This window comes from Eubalaena glacialis, chromosome 13 (assembly GCF_028564815.1).
Source record: "Eubalaena glacialis isolate mEubGla1 chromosome 13, mEubGla1.1.hap2.+ XY, whole genome shotgun sequence".
NCBI lineage: Eukaryota > Metazoa > Chordata > Mammalia > Artiodactyla > Balaenidae > Eubalaena > Eubalaena glacialis.
The window spans coordinates 15,306,951-15,324,971 of NC_083728.1; the positions used below are offsets into that span (position 1 = coordinate 15,306,951).

General features: G+C 55.3%; 2 protein-coding genes and 1 non-coding gene across 4 annotated transcripts; 1 reads left to right on the plus strand and 2 right to left on the minus strand.

Annotated features, from left to right (window-relative positions):
* The first annotated feature begins 1,018 nt into the window (after positions 1-1,018).
* On the plus strand, positions 1,019-11,172 carry PLTP (phospholipid transfer protein). Its single transcript, XM_061210059.1, has 16 exons — positions 1,019-1,151; positions 1,771-1,881; positions 1,969-2,068; positions 2,746-2,874; positions 3,447-3,602; positions 4,600-4,663; positions 4,764-4,827; positions 5,721-5,812; positions 6,943-7,119; positions 7,201-7,260; positions 8,570-8,734; positions 8,831-8,898; positions 10,044-10,086; positions 10,192-10,255; positions 10,341-10,417; positions 10,855-11,172. The coding sequence occupies exons 2-16, from the start codon at positions 1,782-1,784 to the stop codon at positions 10,984-10,986; spliced, it is 1,491 nt and encodes a 496-aa protein (XP_061066042.1). The 5' UTR covers positions 1,019-1,151; positions 1,771-1,781; the 3' UTR covers positions 10,987-11,172.
* On the minus strand, positions 8,188-8,260 carry TRNAE-UUC (transfer RNA glutamic acid (anticodon UUC)). Its single transcript has one exon. It is a non-coding gene; the product is annotated as a tRNA-Glu (tRNA).
* CTSA (cathepsin A) lies at positions 11,103-18,020 on the minus strand. 2 transcript variants are annotated; one of them, XM_061210061.1, is made up of 15 exons: positions 17,942-18,020; positions 17,542-17,726; positions 16,864-16,975; positions 16,548-16,598; positions 16,371-16,457; positions 15,986-16,141; positions 15,557-15,648; positions 15,102-15,186; positions 14,437-14,528; positions 14,277-14,355; positions 14,050-14,189; positions 12,874-12,949; positions 12,082-12,171; positions 11,817-11,921; positions 11,103-11,559 (listed from the first exon to the last, which is right to left on the minus strand). In XM_061210061.1, exons 2-15 carry the CDS (start codon positions 17,724-17,726, stop codon positions 11,476-11,478), a joined length of 1,434 nt encoding a protein of 477 aa, XP_061066044.1. In that variant the 5' UTR covers positions 17,942-18,020; the 3' UTR covers positions 11,103-11,475. The 2 variants fall into 2 exon arrangements, with proteins under 2 accessions (XP_061066044.1, XP_061066043.1); XM_061210060.1 differs by lacking the exon at positions 17,942-18,020 and having other exon boundaries at positions 17,542-17,748.
* Position 18,021: the final 1 nt, after the last annotated feature.

Sequence of the window (18,021 nt, forward strand, 5' to 3'; positions counted from 1 at the left end):
CCCGTTCGCCACAACTAGAGAAAGCCCGCGCGCAGCAACAAAGGACCCAACACAGCCAAAAATAAATACAAACAAACAAACAAAAAATAAATAAAAGAAGATTAAACAAGTTAATCTGGATCTCGGGTGACCAACCATCCTGGTTTCCCTGGGACTGAGGGGGCTCCCTGGAAGGGAGACTTTCTGTTTCGAAATCTGGGAAAGTTCTGGGCAAATTAGGAGGAGTTGGTCATCATGCCTGGATTCGTGCTTTGTGCTAAATACATGTTCAACAGACATTAATCATCGTTTCTCCCTTCTGCTTTCATGCATTTGATAAAAAAAGTTAGCAAGCATCCACTCTGTGTCCGTCCTAGGAGCTGGGAACACCGATAGGCAGTACACGTGCAGAGAACCTAGCTCCAAAGTCTCACCAAATATCCACAGTCCCTGGGGAAATGCCAAACCTCCCTCCAGGTGATTCCAGCAGTTTGTGTGCTGTCTTCCTGGGCTGGCAGTATTTGGATGAACCCCAGTGGGAGAGGTCCCTGGGCCCTTAAGGTCCGCAGGCAGTGACACAGAGACAGTGGGTGTGGGGTGGCCGTGGGGCTTCCCATAGTGAAACCTGGCAAGGAGAGGTACTGAGATGATTCTGGGTGGAAGGGAAGGAAAAAAACGTGCCTTGGGCATTGACTCTGTGGCTTGCCCTGGGCCTAAGAGGTAGTTCCTATTGTCACACACATTTTGCTGGATGAGGAAACTGAGGCTCAGGAACCCAAGTGAAGTGACTTGTCCAGGATCATGCAGGAGGAGATGGGTAACCGGAATTTGAACCAAGGTCCCAGCAAAGCAGGGATTACTGGGGTTGGGCGGGCCGACTTCTGCACTTCCCTCCCTCCTGCCGGGCTTGGGTCCCCCACTTGTCTTGACAACGGCCAGGCTTGTCACGGGGCTCCGTACAGCCCTCTCCACCCTCCCGGCTGCCAGCGTCCCGCCCCATTCCCTCCCAACCCCCGAGGGAGGAGGGGAGAGTGGGAGAGAGGAGGGGGGTCGGGGAGGCCCGTCTGTATAAAGGCGGCTGGAACAGCGCTGCCCGCCAGACCCCGCCGCCTGGATCCCCTGCTTTGCCAGCCGCCCCACGTGACCGCGCCGACCACCAGCTCCACCTTTTAGTGAGTTGGGGCGCGTCCCCATCCACCCCCAGACCCTCGCCCGGCCGCGTGGTCTACTGAACCCGGGGTGGGGAAGAGCTCCCCTGAAGGAGGGCGCTGAAATGGGGGGCACCAGGCAGAAGCCCGACGACAGGTATTCAGGACCTGGAGGAGCCGGGAGACCCGGGAGCCGGAGGTCGGGCCGGCAGCTTTCTCCCTTTGCTCCTCCGGCTCGGGGCCTAGGAGACCGCAAGCCACCCCGCAGGAATGCGCGTGCAGCCGTTCCCATGGTAACGTGCAAGCCGCGCCCGCCCGCCGCAGAGGAAGAGGGAGGTTGTTGTGGGGGGGGGAGGGTGGCTTGGTCCCCGGGAGGTCCAAACTCGTCATGCGGTGGTTGCAAAAGCGAGCCGAGGAGGTCCCCTTCCTCTCCCCCGTGCCCCAAATCCTCTGGGAGCCAGAGCGCACGTCGCATGAGCCTCAGTTTCCGCGTCTGTCAAATGGAGGCAATATTATTGGTTCCAAGTTCCCCGAAGAAATATCTCAAGCTTAACGATCACGGCCAGCCCGCTCTTTTGGTTGGCCATCCGAGGAGTGGGTTTTAGAGGCCTGGATGACTCCCGCGATCCCACCCCACCCCCAGGCCCGCTCGCCATGGCCCTCTTCGGGGCCCTGTTTCTAGCGCTGCTGGCAGGCGCTCAGGCCGAGCTCCCCGGCTGCAAGATCCGCATCACCTCCAAGGCGCTTGAGCTAGGTAAGACGTGGGGGCGGGCCGGGGCGGCTGTGGGTGGAGTCGCACCGGCAGCGGGTGCAGGAGCTAAGGGTCTCACTGCTGCTTCAGTGAAGCAGGAGGGTTTGCGCTTTCTGGAGCAAGAGCTGGAGACCATCACCATTCCGGACCTGCGGGGCCGAGAGGGCCACTTCTACTACAATATCTCTGAGTAAGTGGGGGCCGAGGGGGCGGGGTCTTGGTAGGGGGCGAGGAAATACCCACGGAGTCTCGAAGACAGGAGGGCTGAGTGTAACATGGGCGTGGCCAAATCGAGGAGGCTGGACTTAAGACACTGAATGAGGCCCGAAAAGATAAAGGCCTAGCCTGCCTACAGAAGCGGGACCAAGCAGGTGGGCGTGGCCTAAAAATGTAGTAGGGACCAAGAAAAGTGAAGCCTAACCTGTGGAACTGAGGCTGGCCAAAGAGCTCCAGAGAGGCGGAGTCAAGAAAATTGCCAGTGGATGAGAGTGGGATGTAGGGCACCCGGGTGGAGCTAATGGGAGAGGTAAGAGGAACCGGAGATAAAGGCCTGTGGTTTAGGATAGTGGGGACAGGGTCTAGCAATCCCAGGGTGGGGGAGGGAAGGAAGTGCAACAGGACTTCTAAGAGAGGGGGTGAAGCTCACTTTTAACACCTGGGTCATGAGAAGTTAGTCTCTGAGCCACCCAAGTCCAAGTTTTCGCCACCCAAGCACAGGTTGGGTACGTGAGGGGCAATGGAAGAATTCATTCTACCCACCCCAGCTTCCCCAGGCCTGGACTGGAAGAGGAGGGAATGAATTTGCTGTGGTTGGGTGGGGTCCCCTTTTCTTGGTCCTGAATCTGACCCTGAGGTCTCCTCCCACAGGGTGAAGGTCATGGAGCTGCAGCTGACATCCTCTGAGCTCCATTTCCAGCCAGAGCAGGAGCTGATGCTACAGATCAACAATGGCTCCTTGGGGCTGCGCTTCCGGAGACAGCTCCTCTACTGGTTCTTGTGAGGACCTGGCACCCTCAGGGCAGTGGAGGGCGGATCAGGAAGACTGGGGGTGCTGTGGAGCTGTGGACAATCGCTGAGCCTTTTTTTTTTTTTTTTTCTGGCTGCCTTGGGTCTTCGTTGCTGCTTGCGGGCTTTCTCTAGTTGCGGCGAGCGGGGGTGACTCTTTGTTGCGGTGCGCGGGCTTTTCATTGCGGTGGCTTCTCTTGTTGTGGAGCACGGGCTCTAGAGCGCAGGCTCAGTAGTTGTGGCGCACGGGCTTAGCTGCTCCGCAGCATGTGGGACCTTCCCAGACCAGGGATCAAACCCGTGTCCCCTGCATTGGCAGGCGGATTCTTGACCACTGCGCCACCAGGTAAGTCCCCCTTAGCCTTTCTGAGCCTCAGTTTCCTCATCTGTACAATAGGGACAATCTTACCCAATTCATAGAATGTCTGGTATACTGTGCAGAAGTAAGTAAAGTCTTATTAAGAGCAGTCATGATGTAGGGGGGCGAGGAGGAGGGCAGTGAAGACTTGGTTAAGCTCTAAGCCGGAGTGAACATTAACCCCCCACCCCCGCCCCCACCGCAGCTACGATGGGGGATATATCAACGCCTCCGCCGAGGGTGTGTCCATCCACACCGCTCTGCAGCTCTCCCGGGATCCCACTGGCCGGATCAAAGTGTCCAACGTCTCCTGCCAGGCCTCTGTCTCCAGAATGCATGCAGCCTTTGGCGGAACCTTCAAGTAAGCCCCGTCCCCAACCCCAGTGCACGCCATTTGAGACCCACAGCCCATCTGCCTAGTGCAACGCACAATGTGCAGGCTTGGGAGTCAGACTAACTGGGTCCAAATCTCAGCGCCACCACTTCCTGGCTGTGTGACCTTGGGCAAGTCGCTGAAGCTCTGTAAGATGGGGATGGTAATAGGACCTATTTTATGAGATGTGAGGACTGTTTATCTTAATCTATACAAAAATATTTAGAACAGTACCTGACATATAGTATGGGCTAGCCACTTAGATAAGAACCATTGTGAGGACCAGTGTACACAGTGGGTGTGTACTTGGTTCTCAATAATTGGTAGCTCTTACTACTAATAACAAAAATAATAACATAGTTCCAAGTTTGGGGCTGAGAAGGGGAATTTGTGCTGGTTCTGGAAGAGGATGGGGGAGAGAAAATGGTGGATTTATTATCTGGTGTTGGTCAATTTGGTCAATTTTTTATTTATTCAACAAAGTGTATGCCAGGCCCTGAGGATTTAGAAAGGAGCACAGAGCCTGACTGGAGGGACAAAACATTTGTCATTGGGGCCTTGAGAGAGGGACCAAGAAAGTACTCTGGGGAAGGGGGGGGTTCAGAGGAGGGTAATCCGGGAGGACTGCCTGGAAGAGGAAGCACCTGCACCCAGACGGGGAAATACAGGACAGGAGCATTGAGGGTGTAAGGGAGGACATGAGTAAGCATATGGAGCTGAGGATGCTCAGAGGAGATTTGAGGAACTCTGGGTAGATTCATTTGGCTGGTGGGGGACAGGGTGGGAGAGGAGGTCTTGAGAATCAGCCCGGAGAAGGGGATTTGAGCCCAAGTCATGGAAAACCTCCATCAAAGAGGTGGTAACTTAAGTCAAAGTAGGGGTATTCCCCCCATCCCCCACCATCTCTGGTCGCTGTGATTTCTCCCAGACCTGGGTTGGGGGTGGGGCAGGGTCTGGATTCACCTGGCCTCTCCTCTCCTCACAGGAAGGTGTATGAATTTCTCTCCATGTTCATCACCTCGGGGATGCACTTCCTCCTCAACCAGCAGGTGTGGGCAGTGGCGAGTGGGGGGCAGGCGGTGTTGGGGGACAGCGGGGGTGGGCGTGCCCTCTCTTTCGAAGACCTTGACTCTGGCCCCCACCTCCCAGATCTGCCCCGTGCTCTACCATGCAGGGACCGTGCTTCTCAACTCCCTGCTGGACACTGTGCCTGGTGAGTTGGTGCGGGTGGGACCGAGAGCTCTGGGCCCAGCCTTGGAGCTGGAGTGGGGCTGGGGAGGCTGGGTGCGCAGCTATCAGGTAGCACCTGAGTAGGCCCCTTCCAAGCCCTGTGATGGAACAGGCCTGGGTTCAAAAGTGGCCTCTGCCTTCCTGTGTGACCCAGGGTAAGTACTCACTTTTCTCACTTGGTTTCCTTGCCTGGTTGAGGACCACTCCCCTGGGTTGCTGAGGGTTGACTGAGGGCATGGCTGTCAAGATCCTTAATATGTGCTTGCTGTTGGGGCCTCATTTGTGTTCATCACCGGGCACTTAATAGGAGCTCAATTAACGTGAATTCTCTTTTCCTAAGCTATGAGATCATCATGCCACATACAAGGGGCACGGGACAGGAAGGAGAAGGCAGGGGAAACCAATGACAGAAGGGAATCCCTTGCCATCTTGTTTAGTGACTTGATGAAACCTATGTACTGATAGTAGTAGTAGTAGTAATAACAACAACAACAACAACAATAATAATAGGGAGTTCCCTGGCAGTCGAGTGGTTAGGACTCAGCGCTTTCACTGCTGTGGCCCCGAGTTTAATCCCTGGTCGGGGAACTAAGATCCCGAAAGTCGCCCAGTGTGGCCAAAAAAAAAAAAAAAAAAAAACCAAAAAACAAAACCACCACAAAATCCCCACAATAATAATAATAGCTAACATTGTTGAGCACTTCCTGCACACCAGGCACTAAATGCTTTCCACGTAAAACTAATTTGATCCTCATAACAACCCTATGAGGGAAGTATTATAATCACCATTCTATGAATGAGCAACTGAGGCCCAGAGAGCTTAAGCACCCTGCCCAGCATCACACAGCTTTGCGTGACTCAAGCCCCTCCCCGCAGTGCGCAGCGCTGTGGACGAGCTCGTTGGCATTGACTACTCCCTCCTGAAGGATCCCGTGGCCTCCGCCAGCAGTCTGGACATGGAATTCCGGGTGAGCTGTCCGGCTGGTGTGTGTAACCAGACCCCCTCCTTCTGCCCTACGTTGCTGGTTTTAGTTCCCTAAAGCACAGCTATGATGCGGCCCCTCCATTGCTGGGGATGCGGTGGCTTCCCACTGGCTACAGAATCAGGTTCAACTCCTGCGTCTGGCACTCAGCCTTGTTCATCTTGTCTGGCCCCAACTTTCTAACTTCATCCTGTTCCTCTGCAGCTACTAGTTCCAAAAAATGCCCTTCGCTTCCTACCTCAGGGCCTTTGCTCATGCCCTGTCTTCCCCCACCTTCCCTGAAGGAATTGAACATTCAGTTCTAACGCACACAATCTCATTTCATCCTCTCACAACCCTGTAAATCAGGTAGTGACGTTATACTCATTTTAGGGATGTGGAGACTTGCTCAGGGAGGCGATGGCACCTGTCCAAGGCCACCCAACTAGTATGTGGCCATTACCATTGCTCCTCCCAGTGGACTGTAGCAGAGTTTCAGAGCACAGACTCTGGAGCTAGAATGCCTGAAGGTCAGCTCCCAGCTCTGCCACTTACTAGCTGTGTAATCTTAAGCCAGTGGCTTAACCTTTCTGTGCCTGTTTCCTAATACGTAAATGGAAATAATACAGTAAGAAAAGATAATCTCGGGACGTCCCTGGCGGTCCAGTGGTTAAGACTCCATGCTTCCACTGCAGGGGGCAGAGGTTCGATCCCTGGTCAGGGTATTAAGATCCCACATGCCGCGTGGCAAGGCCAAACAATTAAGAAGAAAAAAGAAAAGATAATCTCATGGGATGTTATGTGGATTAAAGGAGTTGGTCTAGGTAAGGAGCACAGAAGAATTACTGTGTATGTGTAGGCAGCAGCTGCCATCATTACTACCATCTAGTCTCAAGGCCCACTCGAGTGCTACCTCCTCCTTGAACCCTTTGCTTAGCCTCTCTTCTCCAGTCTGATGGGATTGCTCCCTTGAAGCACTCCTGCTACCTTCCTTTCCATGCTTTTTGAGAAAAGTACCTGTTGAGTCCCCCAAGGACAGCAACCGGGTCCAACCCCCCACCATCCCCACAGAGCCTGGAGACATCTGGGTGCTGGGCTAGTCTGCCTTGGCCCTGACCCTGAGCCTCCAACCCCAGGGGGCCTTCTTTCCCCTGGCCGACGGCAACTGGAGCCTGCGCAATCAGGCGGTGGAGCCCCAGCTGCCCGAGGAGGAGCGGATGGTATACGTGGCCTTCTCTGAGTTCTTCTTCGACTCTGCCATGGAGAGCTACTTCCGGGCAGGGGCCCTGAAGCTGTCGCTGGTGGGGGCCAAGGTATGCCAGGGTCTGTTTGTGGGATGGGCAAGAGGGGGCCTGTGATGGAGCTTCTGCCTTATCCCCAATTCCCCGGTCCAGGTGCCCCATGATCTGGACATGCTGCTGAGGACCACCTACTTTGGGAACATCGTCCTGCTGGTGAGTGTCAGCGGGAGGTAGGAACCTGGCCAGGGGGGTGGGCACGCCATCCGCACACCCGTGATGGGACCGGTGAGGCAAGTAGAGCCCCCAGTGGCAGCTGTGGAGTAGACAGAAGGCCTGGCCTCCTGCCTGTGGCCACATCCCCTCACCTGGCCAAGCCTGTTTCCAGGTCTGTGAAGGGGCCTTGCTGCTCCCGCTCCGTCTCCTTCACGAAGCCATGAGGAGGGTGGGCTGAGAACCCAAGCTCGGCCACTGTAGGGGCTTTCACAGCGACTGATGTATTATCCTTTTTGCTTATCTTCCCTTGTTTAATGGGGAGTTAAAATTTTTAAAGAAATAGTTCAGTGATCATTAAAGGACCTGTCCTTGGTTCTACCTTGTAAATGATGGAGCTGAGATTTGAACCCAGATAGGAATCTGTGTGATTCCAAGTCACCCTGCCTCTCTCCTATATACTATGCAACCTCCCAGAGTTGTCATGAGGATTAAATGCATTAATACATTTGGAGCAATTACAACAACAGAGGAAGTACTCAGTCAACACCAGCTGCTATGAATGCTATCCTTGTCATCATCATGATCGTGGCCAAGTGTTGTTAAGAGCATAGGCTCTATTGCCAGACTGCCTGGGTCTGAGTCCCAGTTCTGCAACTAAATAACACAACTTGGACAAGTTGCTTAACCTCTCTGTGCCTCAATTTCCCCATCTCAAAAATGGGTGTAATTTAATACCTGCTTCACACAGTTATTGTGAGGTTTAAATGAGCTAACACATGTGAAGTGTTTGGTGAAAAGTAAGCACTTGGTCACTACACTACCTGTGGAAGAAATAGCTCAGCAGTTTCAAGAAAAGAGGTATGGCAGGGAGCTTGAGATTTTTTTTTTTTTTTTTTTGGCCATGCTGCGCGGCTTGCAGGATCCTAGTTCCCTGACCAGGGATTGAACCTGGGGCCACGGCAGTGAAAGCGCCGAGTCCTAACCACTGGACTACCAGGGAATTCCCCGGGATATTTAACGCAAAGAGACTGTCCCGGAGGAGTCTGGATTGGAGATGGGTCCTGAATCCTGAGAACTCAGGAAAGCAGAAAGAGAAGGAAGGAGGCATTCCTAGAATGAGACATTCCCTTGTCTGAGCAAAGGCAGAGGCTGGACACAGTTCTGGAGGGTTCCGGAAGCCAGACCAGTCTTCCCATTTGTGTCTCTGGGCTCCCAGATGGTAGAGCCACCCCCTCCTCCCCGTGGACTCACCAGGGAGGAGGACTTGACCCGTCTGGAACTTGACCTGTCCTCCCTGCTCTGTCCCCAGAGCCCGGCAGAGATCGACTCTCCGCTGAAGCTGGAGCTGCGGGTCACGGCGCCACCACGCTGCACCATCAAGCCCTCGGGCACCACCATCTCTGTCACTGCCAGTGTCACCATCGCCCTGGTCCCACCCAACCAGCCTGAGGTCAAGCTGTCCAGCATGACCATGGTACGGAGACCAGGGTCGGGGCTGCGAGGGATCGGGGAGGAGGACCGCGGACACCCTTTGGGGCCGTAACACCACCCTCCCTACCTTCTTACACAGGATGTCCGTCTCAGCGCCAAGATGGCACTCCGGGGGAAGGTGCTGCGCACACAGCTGGACCTGCGCAGGTGGGCGAGCCTGTAACCTCTCTGAGCCTCAGTGTCTTCAGGATAATCACACCTGCCCAAAAATACTGGGGAGCTAAAATCCAGTCATACCTATAAGCCACTGGAGAGCCGGGGTCTTGTTAACGCATAAAAAGTGTTTCATTTTAGTGTAGTTTCTCTGCATTCTCACCACCCAGAGGCAGCCAGAGCAGGTATTATGAGAGATGACCAAGCTGGCCCAGCAAGGTTAAATGACACACCTACAGTCACACGGCAAAGTGCATGAGAACATGGATTTTGCACATCTTAGCTTTGTGATCTTAAAACAAGTCACTTTATCTTTCTGAGCTTCATTTTCTTCATGCATTAAATATAGAAAATAGTAGCACCTACTTTCCAAGGACGTGCCGTCCACTGTGGCAGACACTAGCCACATGTGGCTATTTACATTTAATTACAATTAAATAGTTCCTCAGTTGCTCATTTCTATAATCACATGTAGCTAATGGTTACTGTGTGGACAGTGCAGATATAGAACATTTTACAGAAAGTTCTATTGGACAGCATTGTTCTGGGGAGTTAAATGAGATAATGCAGGGTAGAGGTTAAGAGTCTAGATTCTGGAGGCAGGTTCTGCAGTTTGCCAGCTATGTGACCTCGTGCAAATTACTTAATCTCTCTGGGCCTCATCTGCCTCCTCTATAAAGTGCAAATTGTAATAGTGCCAATTTCTTAGGGTTGTTATGAGGTGGCATTTTAAAATAGTTTAATAATATTTAACTTTTTAACATGCATAGTATCTGGCAGGGAGTAAGCACTGAAAGTTTTGCTAAATAAATGTAAACAACACGTGTAAAGCCATCAGCAGAAGTCTAGCTTATAGGAGGTACTCCACAAATAAAAAGTAGCAGCCTTGAAATTAAACAAACAAACAAAAAAAACTGGAAGAAAAAAGTAGCAGACTTGGAGAAAAGGCGACTCAAAGAGGGAGAAATGACTCACCCAAGGATACACACCTGCAAATTGGTAGAACCCCCTGGAAAGGTTTGTAGGTGTAACATCTAAGACTGAAACTCAGGGGCTTTGGGTGGGTAGGCCTGAGTGGCCTGGAGAAGGTGGAGCTTCCAAGGGCTTGTGCCCACTGGACCCTTCTTTTTTTCCCACAGGTTCCGAATCTACTCAAACCAGTCTGCATTAGAGTCGCTGGCAGTGAGCTGGGAATGGGGGGGTGGGCCAGGGCTGGGGTTGAGGTGGGCAGCGAAGGCGAGCCCACCCTCTACGGGATGCCCTGACTTCCTCCCTCCTCCCTCCCAGCTGATCCCACTGCAGGCCCCTCTGAAGACCATGCTGCAGATCGGGGTGATGCCCATGCTCAATGGTAGGGTTGGGGGAAGTGAGGAGGGAGGGGGAAAGGACAGGGGAGCCAGGTGGGCCCAGACTGAGCTGGCTGTTCCCACCCACAGAGCGGACCTGGCGTGGGGTGCAGATCCCACTCCCTGAGGGTATTGACTTTGTGCGCGAGGTGGTGACAAACCACGTGGTGAGTAGGGGTGCGATGGGGAAGGAGGGCAGAGCCTTTCTTCCCCTCCCTCTACAGCTCTCGTGTGCCCTCCGTGACCTGATCCTAGCTTCTCCCTTATCAACTGCCTCTTCTCATTTTAATCTTACATCAGATTCCTCCAGCCCTTTGCACTGGCTGTGTCCTCACCTTGGAACACTCTTCCCTGATTCTACCCCCAGTGCCTACTAATCTTTCGGGTCTTAGCTAAGAGCTCATCTCCTCCAGGAAGCCCTCCTTGACCTCCACAGGCTGTGCCCCTGCAGCCTCTGTTTCAGCACCCTTCACAGGGAGTTATAAGAACCGCTCTGCTGCTCCACCTCTCCCACTAGATTGAGGCCAGGGACTCTTGTCTCCGTCTCTAAACCCTGCTCTCGGTAATGGAATGAAGAGACTCCCTTCTCTGCCTCCCTGCACAGGGTTTCCTCACCATCGGGGCTGACCTCCACTTTGCCAAAGGGCTGCGAGAGGTGATTGAGAAGAACCGGCCTGCCAACACCAGGGACCCCCGAGCACCCAGTGCCCCGCCACCCTCCATGGCAGCTGTCTGAGTCCTCAACCCCGACCCTGGCAGCTGCATTCAGGACTCCACCGTCTCTCATCCCCTCCCTCACCCCGTCACAGCCTCTAGTGTCCTCTAACCCCCAGTGCCACAGAGAAGATGGGGTTTTAAGCTGTACCCAATTTAATTCCATAATCACAGTCAATCCATCAATTACAGTCCGTCCACCCCTCCCCGTGGGCTGTCCTGAGCTCTGTTGTGTTCCTGGGATGCGATCAGTGCATTGAGGGCATTCTTTAAGCAGGGAGGGGGCCAGGCCTCACCCCAGTGAGTTATAAAGTGCCAACTCTCCCCAGACTGTATATGTGAGGCGCTGGGGCCAGGTCTGGGATGCACAGGGCTGTGGAGGGGGGTGGGGGCAGTTCTGGAGGCAGGGATCTGCCTCACAGGGGCATTTTGCATAAAGGAGGACCTCCCTTCTGGCAGGAGAGGCTGGGAAGGGCTGGATCAGGCAGTGGGGGGCTGCTCCCCGTGGTCATCAGTATGGCTGCTTATTCAGGAAGCGGGAGAACATGGTGAGGGCAGCCTGGGGCTTGTCAGTGGGGACCATGTGTCCGGCACCCTGAAGGGCAGAGCTTTGTGAGATTCCTTCCCTGTACAACCCCTGCCCTTGGGTGCTTCTATCATCCTACTGGACCCCTCTAGCCAGTGACCTTCCTGCTCCCCCAATCCATCTGTTTTTCCCATCTTCCCCCCGAAAACTTGCCCTTCCACGGGCCAGATGGTAACCCAGCATAAAAGGAGGTCAGAAGGAAAGGACAGGCGGGTCCTGGCCCCTCCCCTCCAGCCCCGCTAGTCCTCACCAGGCCCAGGCCCTACCTTGATGGTAAGAAAGGCGATGTGGGAGAACTCCTTCACGAAGCCAGCGATCTGCTCCCCGCCGTCCCCGTAGTCCACCAACCAGGGCCGGCGCTGTACCTCCATCTGCCCCACCAGGAAAGACTTAGCAGCCTGTAGCTGCCCCATCATCTCTGCTCACAGCCACCAGCAAGACCTCAGGGACCGGGAGCTCCTCCAGGTTTGCCCCCTCTGTCTGCCAGAGCCACGCTGCACTACCCCTGCACCGGCCCGACCCCGGCCTCACCTTCTGGTTGAGGGAATCCACAAACCACTCATCTCCCATGAAATTGCAGGCCATGTCCACGTCTCCGTTGTACAGCAGGATCCGGTATTTCTGAAGCAGGGCAGGGGAAAAATGGGGGGTTTGGAATAAGCCCAAACCCCAGCCCTTCCCCGGGTCAAGCCCTACCCCTCAGGGAATTCAAGAGGCCCAGCTAAATAGCATAAACCAGGAAACGCTTGTGTTTTCTGACCACTTCCTACCTGCCCAGTGCTCTGCTAAATGATTTCCCTATGAAGGTAGTAGATACCATCAGTAACCCCATTTTATGGATGGGGAAATCAAGTCTCAAGATATATGAGAAACTTGCCCAGAGTCACCTGGCCAGTAGGCTAGTAAAGGGACTTGTACTCAGGCAGTCTGACCCCAGAGCCCATGCTCGAACCCCTGTGCTGTACAGAACCTGGTCCTACCCCGGCTCTGCCAGTATCTCCTAGGTGACCTTGGACAAGGCCCTCTCCCACCTCAGACCCCAGTCTGCCTCTCTGTAACACGATGTGACTAGCTCTTCTCACCCTAACGGCTCCTTGGCTGACGCAGACCTCTCTGCCCCCTCCAGCAGAGCAGCATAAGGTGGGGACAGAGCCAGGTTCAAATCCTGACCCTGCTGACCACAGGACCTAGGGCAAGTGACTTCACTTCTTGGAGTTTCAGCTTCCCCTGTCCCGAGTGGCGCCCTGAAGGAGCCCCCGCCTCGCCACACTGCTCCAGGGTCCTGAGGCTGCTGGTGGACCCAGCTGTGCTGCCCCCACTCACCTGTGCGGCCAGCAGCTTCAGGTACTGGGAACACATGGTTTGGTAGAGACGGCGGTACTGGATATTCACCAGGAAGCTGCAGGAGCACGCGGGCAGGAAGACCAGGTCCAGGTTGGGGGAGAAAAAGGGACAATAGATCAGACGCCCTCCCCTACCCCCTGCTATTCCCAAGCTCCAGCCTAAGAGGCAGATAGCTGGGATTCAGTCCCTCCTTGGGCATGTAACCTCTCTAGGACTTATCTAGATGGCGGGGGGGGGGTGGGGGGGGGTGGGGGAGGGCTGGAATTCAGAGGTCCCCAACTCTCCTCCATTTAGAAATATACAGGGACACTTTGTTACAATGGCTGGGGTGCAACTGGCATTAGTGCATAAGGGCTCGTGCTGACCAATCAGAATGGACCTGAGTGGCCCCTGCTGTGCCAGGCGTCACCCTCTTACTTGTAGTGGTCATAGGAGATGTGGGCAGCTAGGGTGGTACTGGAGTCAGGGAGGGGCTGGGGATGGGAGTGTCTTTTTACTAAATACCATTTAAGTAATTGATATTTTAACAACCAATGTGGCTACTTAAGAACGAAGTGGCTGGGACTTCCCTGGTGGTCCAGTGGTAAAGAATCCGCCTTCCAATGCAGGGGACGTGGGTCCCGGTCGGGGAACTAAGATCCCACATGCCTCGGGGCAACTAAGCCCGTGCCACAACTACTGAGCTCGCACGCCTCAACGAGAGAGCCTGCGTGCTGCAAACTACAGAGCCCACGCACTGCAACTAGAGAGAAGCCCATGCGCTACAACTAGAGAGAAGCCCATGCACCGCAACGAAGACCCGACACAGCCAAGGATTACAAAAAAAAAAAAAAAAAAGAATGAAGTGGCTGGGGGGATTCCCTGGAGGTCCAGTGGTTAGGACTCCTGCGTTTTCACTGCCAAGGGCTCGGGTTCAATCCCTGGTTGGGAACTCAAAAAAAAAAAAAAAAAAAAAAGAATGAGGTGGCTGAATATCTATCAACTTTGGGGTCAGGGACCTTGAACATCCTATTGTACAATTCATTGTCACACCCCGAACGCCCTCTGTGTCCCCATTGAGAAACCCTAGCCAAAGGATCCCTGGGAACCTTTCTGATGCCCACGAGTCCCAACAGCCCGCTACCCCCCAGGCCACGAGCGGTCACAGAAACCCACTTGCACACGTCCCAGCGGGGCAGCTGCTTGGGGATGTGGAGGGCCTTCCGCACGAGAGGGTAGTTGAGGTAGGTGGAGGCGGCTGTGGTGTTGGTGCAGGGGGGGTCCAGGCGCACCTTTCCCGCAGAATGCAGCAGTGCCTGGGGGCGCACAGAGGGTCAGGATCTTCGCTTCCCTGCCCTGTCCCTCCCCACCCTGCTGGGAGGTAAGCGTGGGCCCTTGCACACCTGATGCCACATCCGCTTGGGTGGCAGGCGAGTGAAGATGTTGCCCAGATCCTGGACCACGAGAGTGTCCTTCTCGTACCTGCAAGCGAGGTCGGGGGATGAGTGCCTCAGCCTCCAGATGGGACTGGGGTTGGCCCAAGGGACACACGGCAGGGCCCACCTTGGATGACTGGGCACCCCCCCAGCACATGGAGCGTAGAGGTTGTAGACGTTGAGGCCAGAGCTGCCCACGATGTGGGACACTTCCTGAAGCTGCAATGACACCCCAAAAGCCACCATGCTTTACAGAATCCTGGCCTCCCCATGACCTCCCCAACAGCGCCCCAAGATATATTGCTCTCCTACTTCGCTTGGTCACTACCCTTCCCCCCCTTTCTTCACAGGCAGGGAAACTGAGGTTCAGTGGAAGGAATCTGCTAGTCCCGGGTCCAAATCCTAATGCCTCTACCTCCTAGCACTGTGACTTCAGGCAAGTGACTTCAACATGCTTGGCCTCAGTTTCCTTATCTGGAAAATGTGCCTAATACCATCTCCCTTGAAGGAGACTCTTGAAGATGGAACAATCCACACTGTCATAGTTGAGCAAAGTCCTGGCACATCGCAGACGATGGATGAGTGAGAAGCCCTTTCCCCTCACAGGGAAGTCACAGGAAGTGGTGTGGAAACACATCCATACTCATGTGTCCCAGAGAACGTCGAATTGCTGAAGGGTGCAGGATAGGAAACAACAGGGGGATGCGGGGGGAGGAGTCCCCAAAGGGGATGTGGTCCCCTTCTCAGGATGGGGGCTGTCAGGGGTGACGGAGGGCAGGGGCAGAACCTCACATTGGTCACGCATTCTGGGTCTTTGTTGTTGTAGAAGTTACACTTGTTTTGAGAGCAGCAGTGGGTCTGGAGGGAAGACCAGAGCCTGTAGGAGATGAGTGAGATTTGCTGAGGCCCATGGTGGGCAGAGAAGGCGAAAACCCCATCTTCTCAACCTCCCATCACAGCCTGGACCCAAGGAACCTAATCCCAGGGAACAAGGACATTTATCACAGGGCGTGGTATGTAGCTCCCAAACCTGGCTGCCCTGGGCCATGCTGCAGCCCTCCTTCGTCCCTTTACACTCTGATGTCTGTGCTTTGGCCTTTCAGCACCAAAACCTTTCTAATAAAGCCAGCCCCCACCTTCTGCTCATCAACCAGGGTAGGACCCGGGATATCATGTGCCTGGAGGACAGACCTGAGGTCCCATGACGTGCCGCGCCCCAGAGATTGCCCAACGGTCCCCTCCCATACCTGTTTCCCAGAAGGCCATGGTAGTAGGCGAAATAGACCAGGGAGTTGTCATTCTGCTCATAGCAGGAGAGTCCATTGCCCACAGCCAGCCCCTGTGAAACACCCATGGCGTCAGCTCATCTGGACGGTGAGGAAGAAGAGCCTCCCTTGACCCACACCCAGACCTTCAGCAGTCTGGAAACTGAAACCCAGGCTGGTTTGTGGGAGTGGGTGGGTGGGGGAGGCCACTCAACGTAAAGAATGGAGCTGGCAGCTTGATGAGTAGGCTCTCTGTTGTGGAAGGCACACAGTCCGGGGAGAGGCCAGCTAGTGGCAGGGATGTTATGAAGGAAGACTGGGTTGCAATGGAGGCGCTGACCTGTTTGACCTTGCTAACCACAAGGCTATGACCCCAGGATGCCTCCCTTCCCTCCTGCAGCCTCCCTGCACCTGAAGGTTCATGCTGGGGTCCTGCATGACCAACACTGCCAGGGTGGGGATGTAGACGCCAGCATAGCTCTCTCCCGTCAGGAAAAGCTCGTTGTCCTTGTATTCCGGGAAGAGGCCGAAGAAATCTTTAAGGGCTTCAAAATTGCTCTGGGCCACCTGGGGATGGCAGGATGGAGGGAATCGGGAAGTGCTGGGGTTTGAGCTAGACAGAATCTCAGAGATAATGACACCAACGCACCCTGTTTGTGCAACAGGATGTGACTTGTCCAAACCACACCACCTAGCACGCAACAGAGCCACGGATGGACTCCAAGAGCATGCTCTTTCTCTCCCCGCATCATGCCACCCAGCAAGGCTGGGGCATGTGGGCAGGCAGCGGACTCACCTCGGTGTCATTGGTTGCATAAGACTTGTCATCGGAGTAGGAAAAGCCCACCCCAGCTGGGGACTCGAGGTATAACACATTGGCAATCTACAGGGGAAGTGGAAACGGGCTTAGGAAGGCTCCCCACCCCATCCCAGTGCCCAGACACCCCCACAGGACCCACAGCGGCAGCGATACCAGGTTCCAGGAATAGGGGTTGTACTCCAGAGTGGCCCCGTCTGGCTGGATCTGCGGAGGAAAGAGATGGCTAAGTCCCGAGAACCAGCTGGGGGTAGGGAAAGGGCCACCGTGCTGAGTACTGTACAATCGGGCAAAATCCCTGAAAGGTACTAATAGTCAAGCCAATGGTACAGATGAAGAAACTGAGGCTCAGGAAAGGGACACATTTTCAGAAGATCACAAAGTCCTTTTCTCCCTCTTCCCCGCTTTTTTCCTTTGGGAACTGTCCCCTCCCTGCCCCTTACCAGGGGTTACTGAGCTGCTTTCCACTCACCAGGAAGGGGCCGTGCTCGGTGAGGAGGCCGTCTAGGGAGCTACAGCCCGGCCCTCCATTGAGCCACAGCACCACAGGGCTGCTCTTGGGATCCTTCTGGGACTCCACAAACCTGGGAGGGAGTCAGGCTAGGATGGGTGCAGGTGGGGGGAGGGCTCCTTACAGCCCTCCCTGCTCCCAGGCTCCTTCAGGGTCTTAAGAACCACCCCCCCACCCCACCCCCACCCCCGCCCAGGCTTCCCTGGTGGCGCAGTGGTTGAGAATCCGTCTGCCGGTGCAGGGGACAAGGGTTCGATCCCTGGTCCGGGAAGATCCCACATGCCGCGGAGCAACTAAGCCCGTGAGGCACAACCACAGAGCCTGTGCTCTAGAGCCAGCGAGCCACAAGTACTGAGCCCGCGTGCCACAACTACTGAAGCCCGCGCGCCTAGAGCCTGTGCTCCACAACGAGAGAAGCCACCGCAATGAGAAGCCCGTGCACCGCAACGAAGAGTAGCCCCCGCTCGCCGCAACTAGAGCAAGCCTGCACGCAGCAACGAAGACCCAACACAGCCAAAATAAGTAAATAAATAAAATAAATTTATATTTAAAAAAAAGAACACCCCCCTCCCTATCATCTCCCCCGGTGGGCATCGCAGTGTCCCTCCCAACCCCGCCCTGGGAGGCAGGGCTGCAGACCAGTAGTGGAGGTGCTTGGAGCCGGAGCCTCTGAGATAGCCAGAGTACTGGCGGAAAGACGGCTGCTTGGCCAGCCCTGGCAGGTACTGGATCTCGTCCTGGTCGGGGGCTGCCTCGCTTCGGGGCGCCCAGGAGAGCAGCAGCAGCGGCAGGAGGAATGGCGGCGACAGCGCGGCTCGGACCATCTGCGCCAGGAAGCGGTGCCGGCTGTTTACTCGCTCGCTCGCTGCTCAGCCGCCCCTTGGGAAGAGCTGGCGGCTCATCAGCGAGGGAAGCCCCGGCCCAGTCCCAGCTCCCACCCGCTGAGCTTCCTCCGCCGCGCCGCGCCCCGCCCCGCCCCGGGGGCTCCCGGATCCCTTCCAGCCTCCGGGATCCCTTCCAGCCTCCGGATTCCCCTCACCTCTGCTCCCTCGCGTCCTTGCTCTCCCGGAGGTGGCCCGCGACGGGAAGTCACGTGTACTGCGAGTCACGTGTGCTCCA

Coding starts and splice junctions, on each gene's coding strand:
- PLTP (XM_061210059.1), top strand. CDS start 1,782: ATGGCCCTCTTCGGGGCCCTGTTTCTAGCGCTGCTGGCAGGCGCTCAG. Junction 3,603..4,599: donor GCCTTTGGCGGAACCTTCAA/GTAAGCCCCGTC, acceptor CTCTCCTCACAG/GAAGGTGTATGAATTTCTCT. Junction 10,256..10,340: donor GGTGATGCCCATGCTCAATG/GTAGGGTTGGGG, acceptor TCCCACCCACAG/AGCGGACCTGGCGTGGGGTG.
- CTSA (XM_061210061.1), bottom strand. CDS start 17,726: ATGGTCCGAGCCGCGCTGTCGCCGCCATTCCTCCTGCCGCTGCTGCTG. Junction 16,599..16,863: donor CCGAGCACGGCCCCTTCCTG/GTGAGTGGAAAG, acceptor TTTCCTCCGCAG/ATCCAGCCAGACGGGGCCAC. Junction 14,529..15,101: donor ACCCAGAATGCGTGACCAAT/GTGAGGTTCTGC, acceptor GTGTCATTGCAG/CTTCAGGAAGTGTCCCACAT.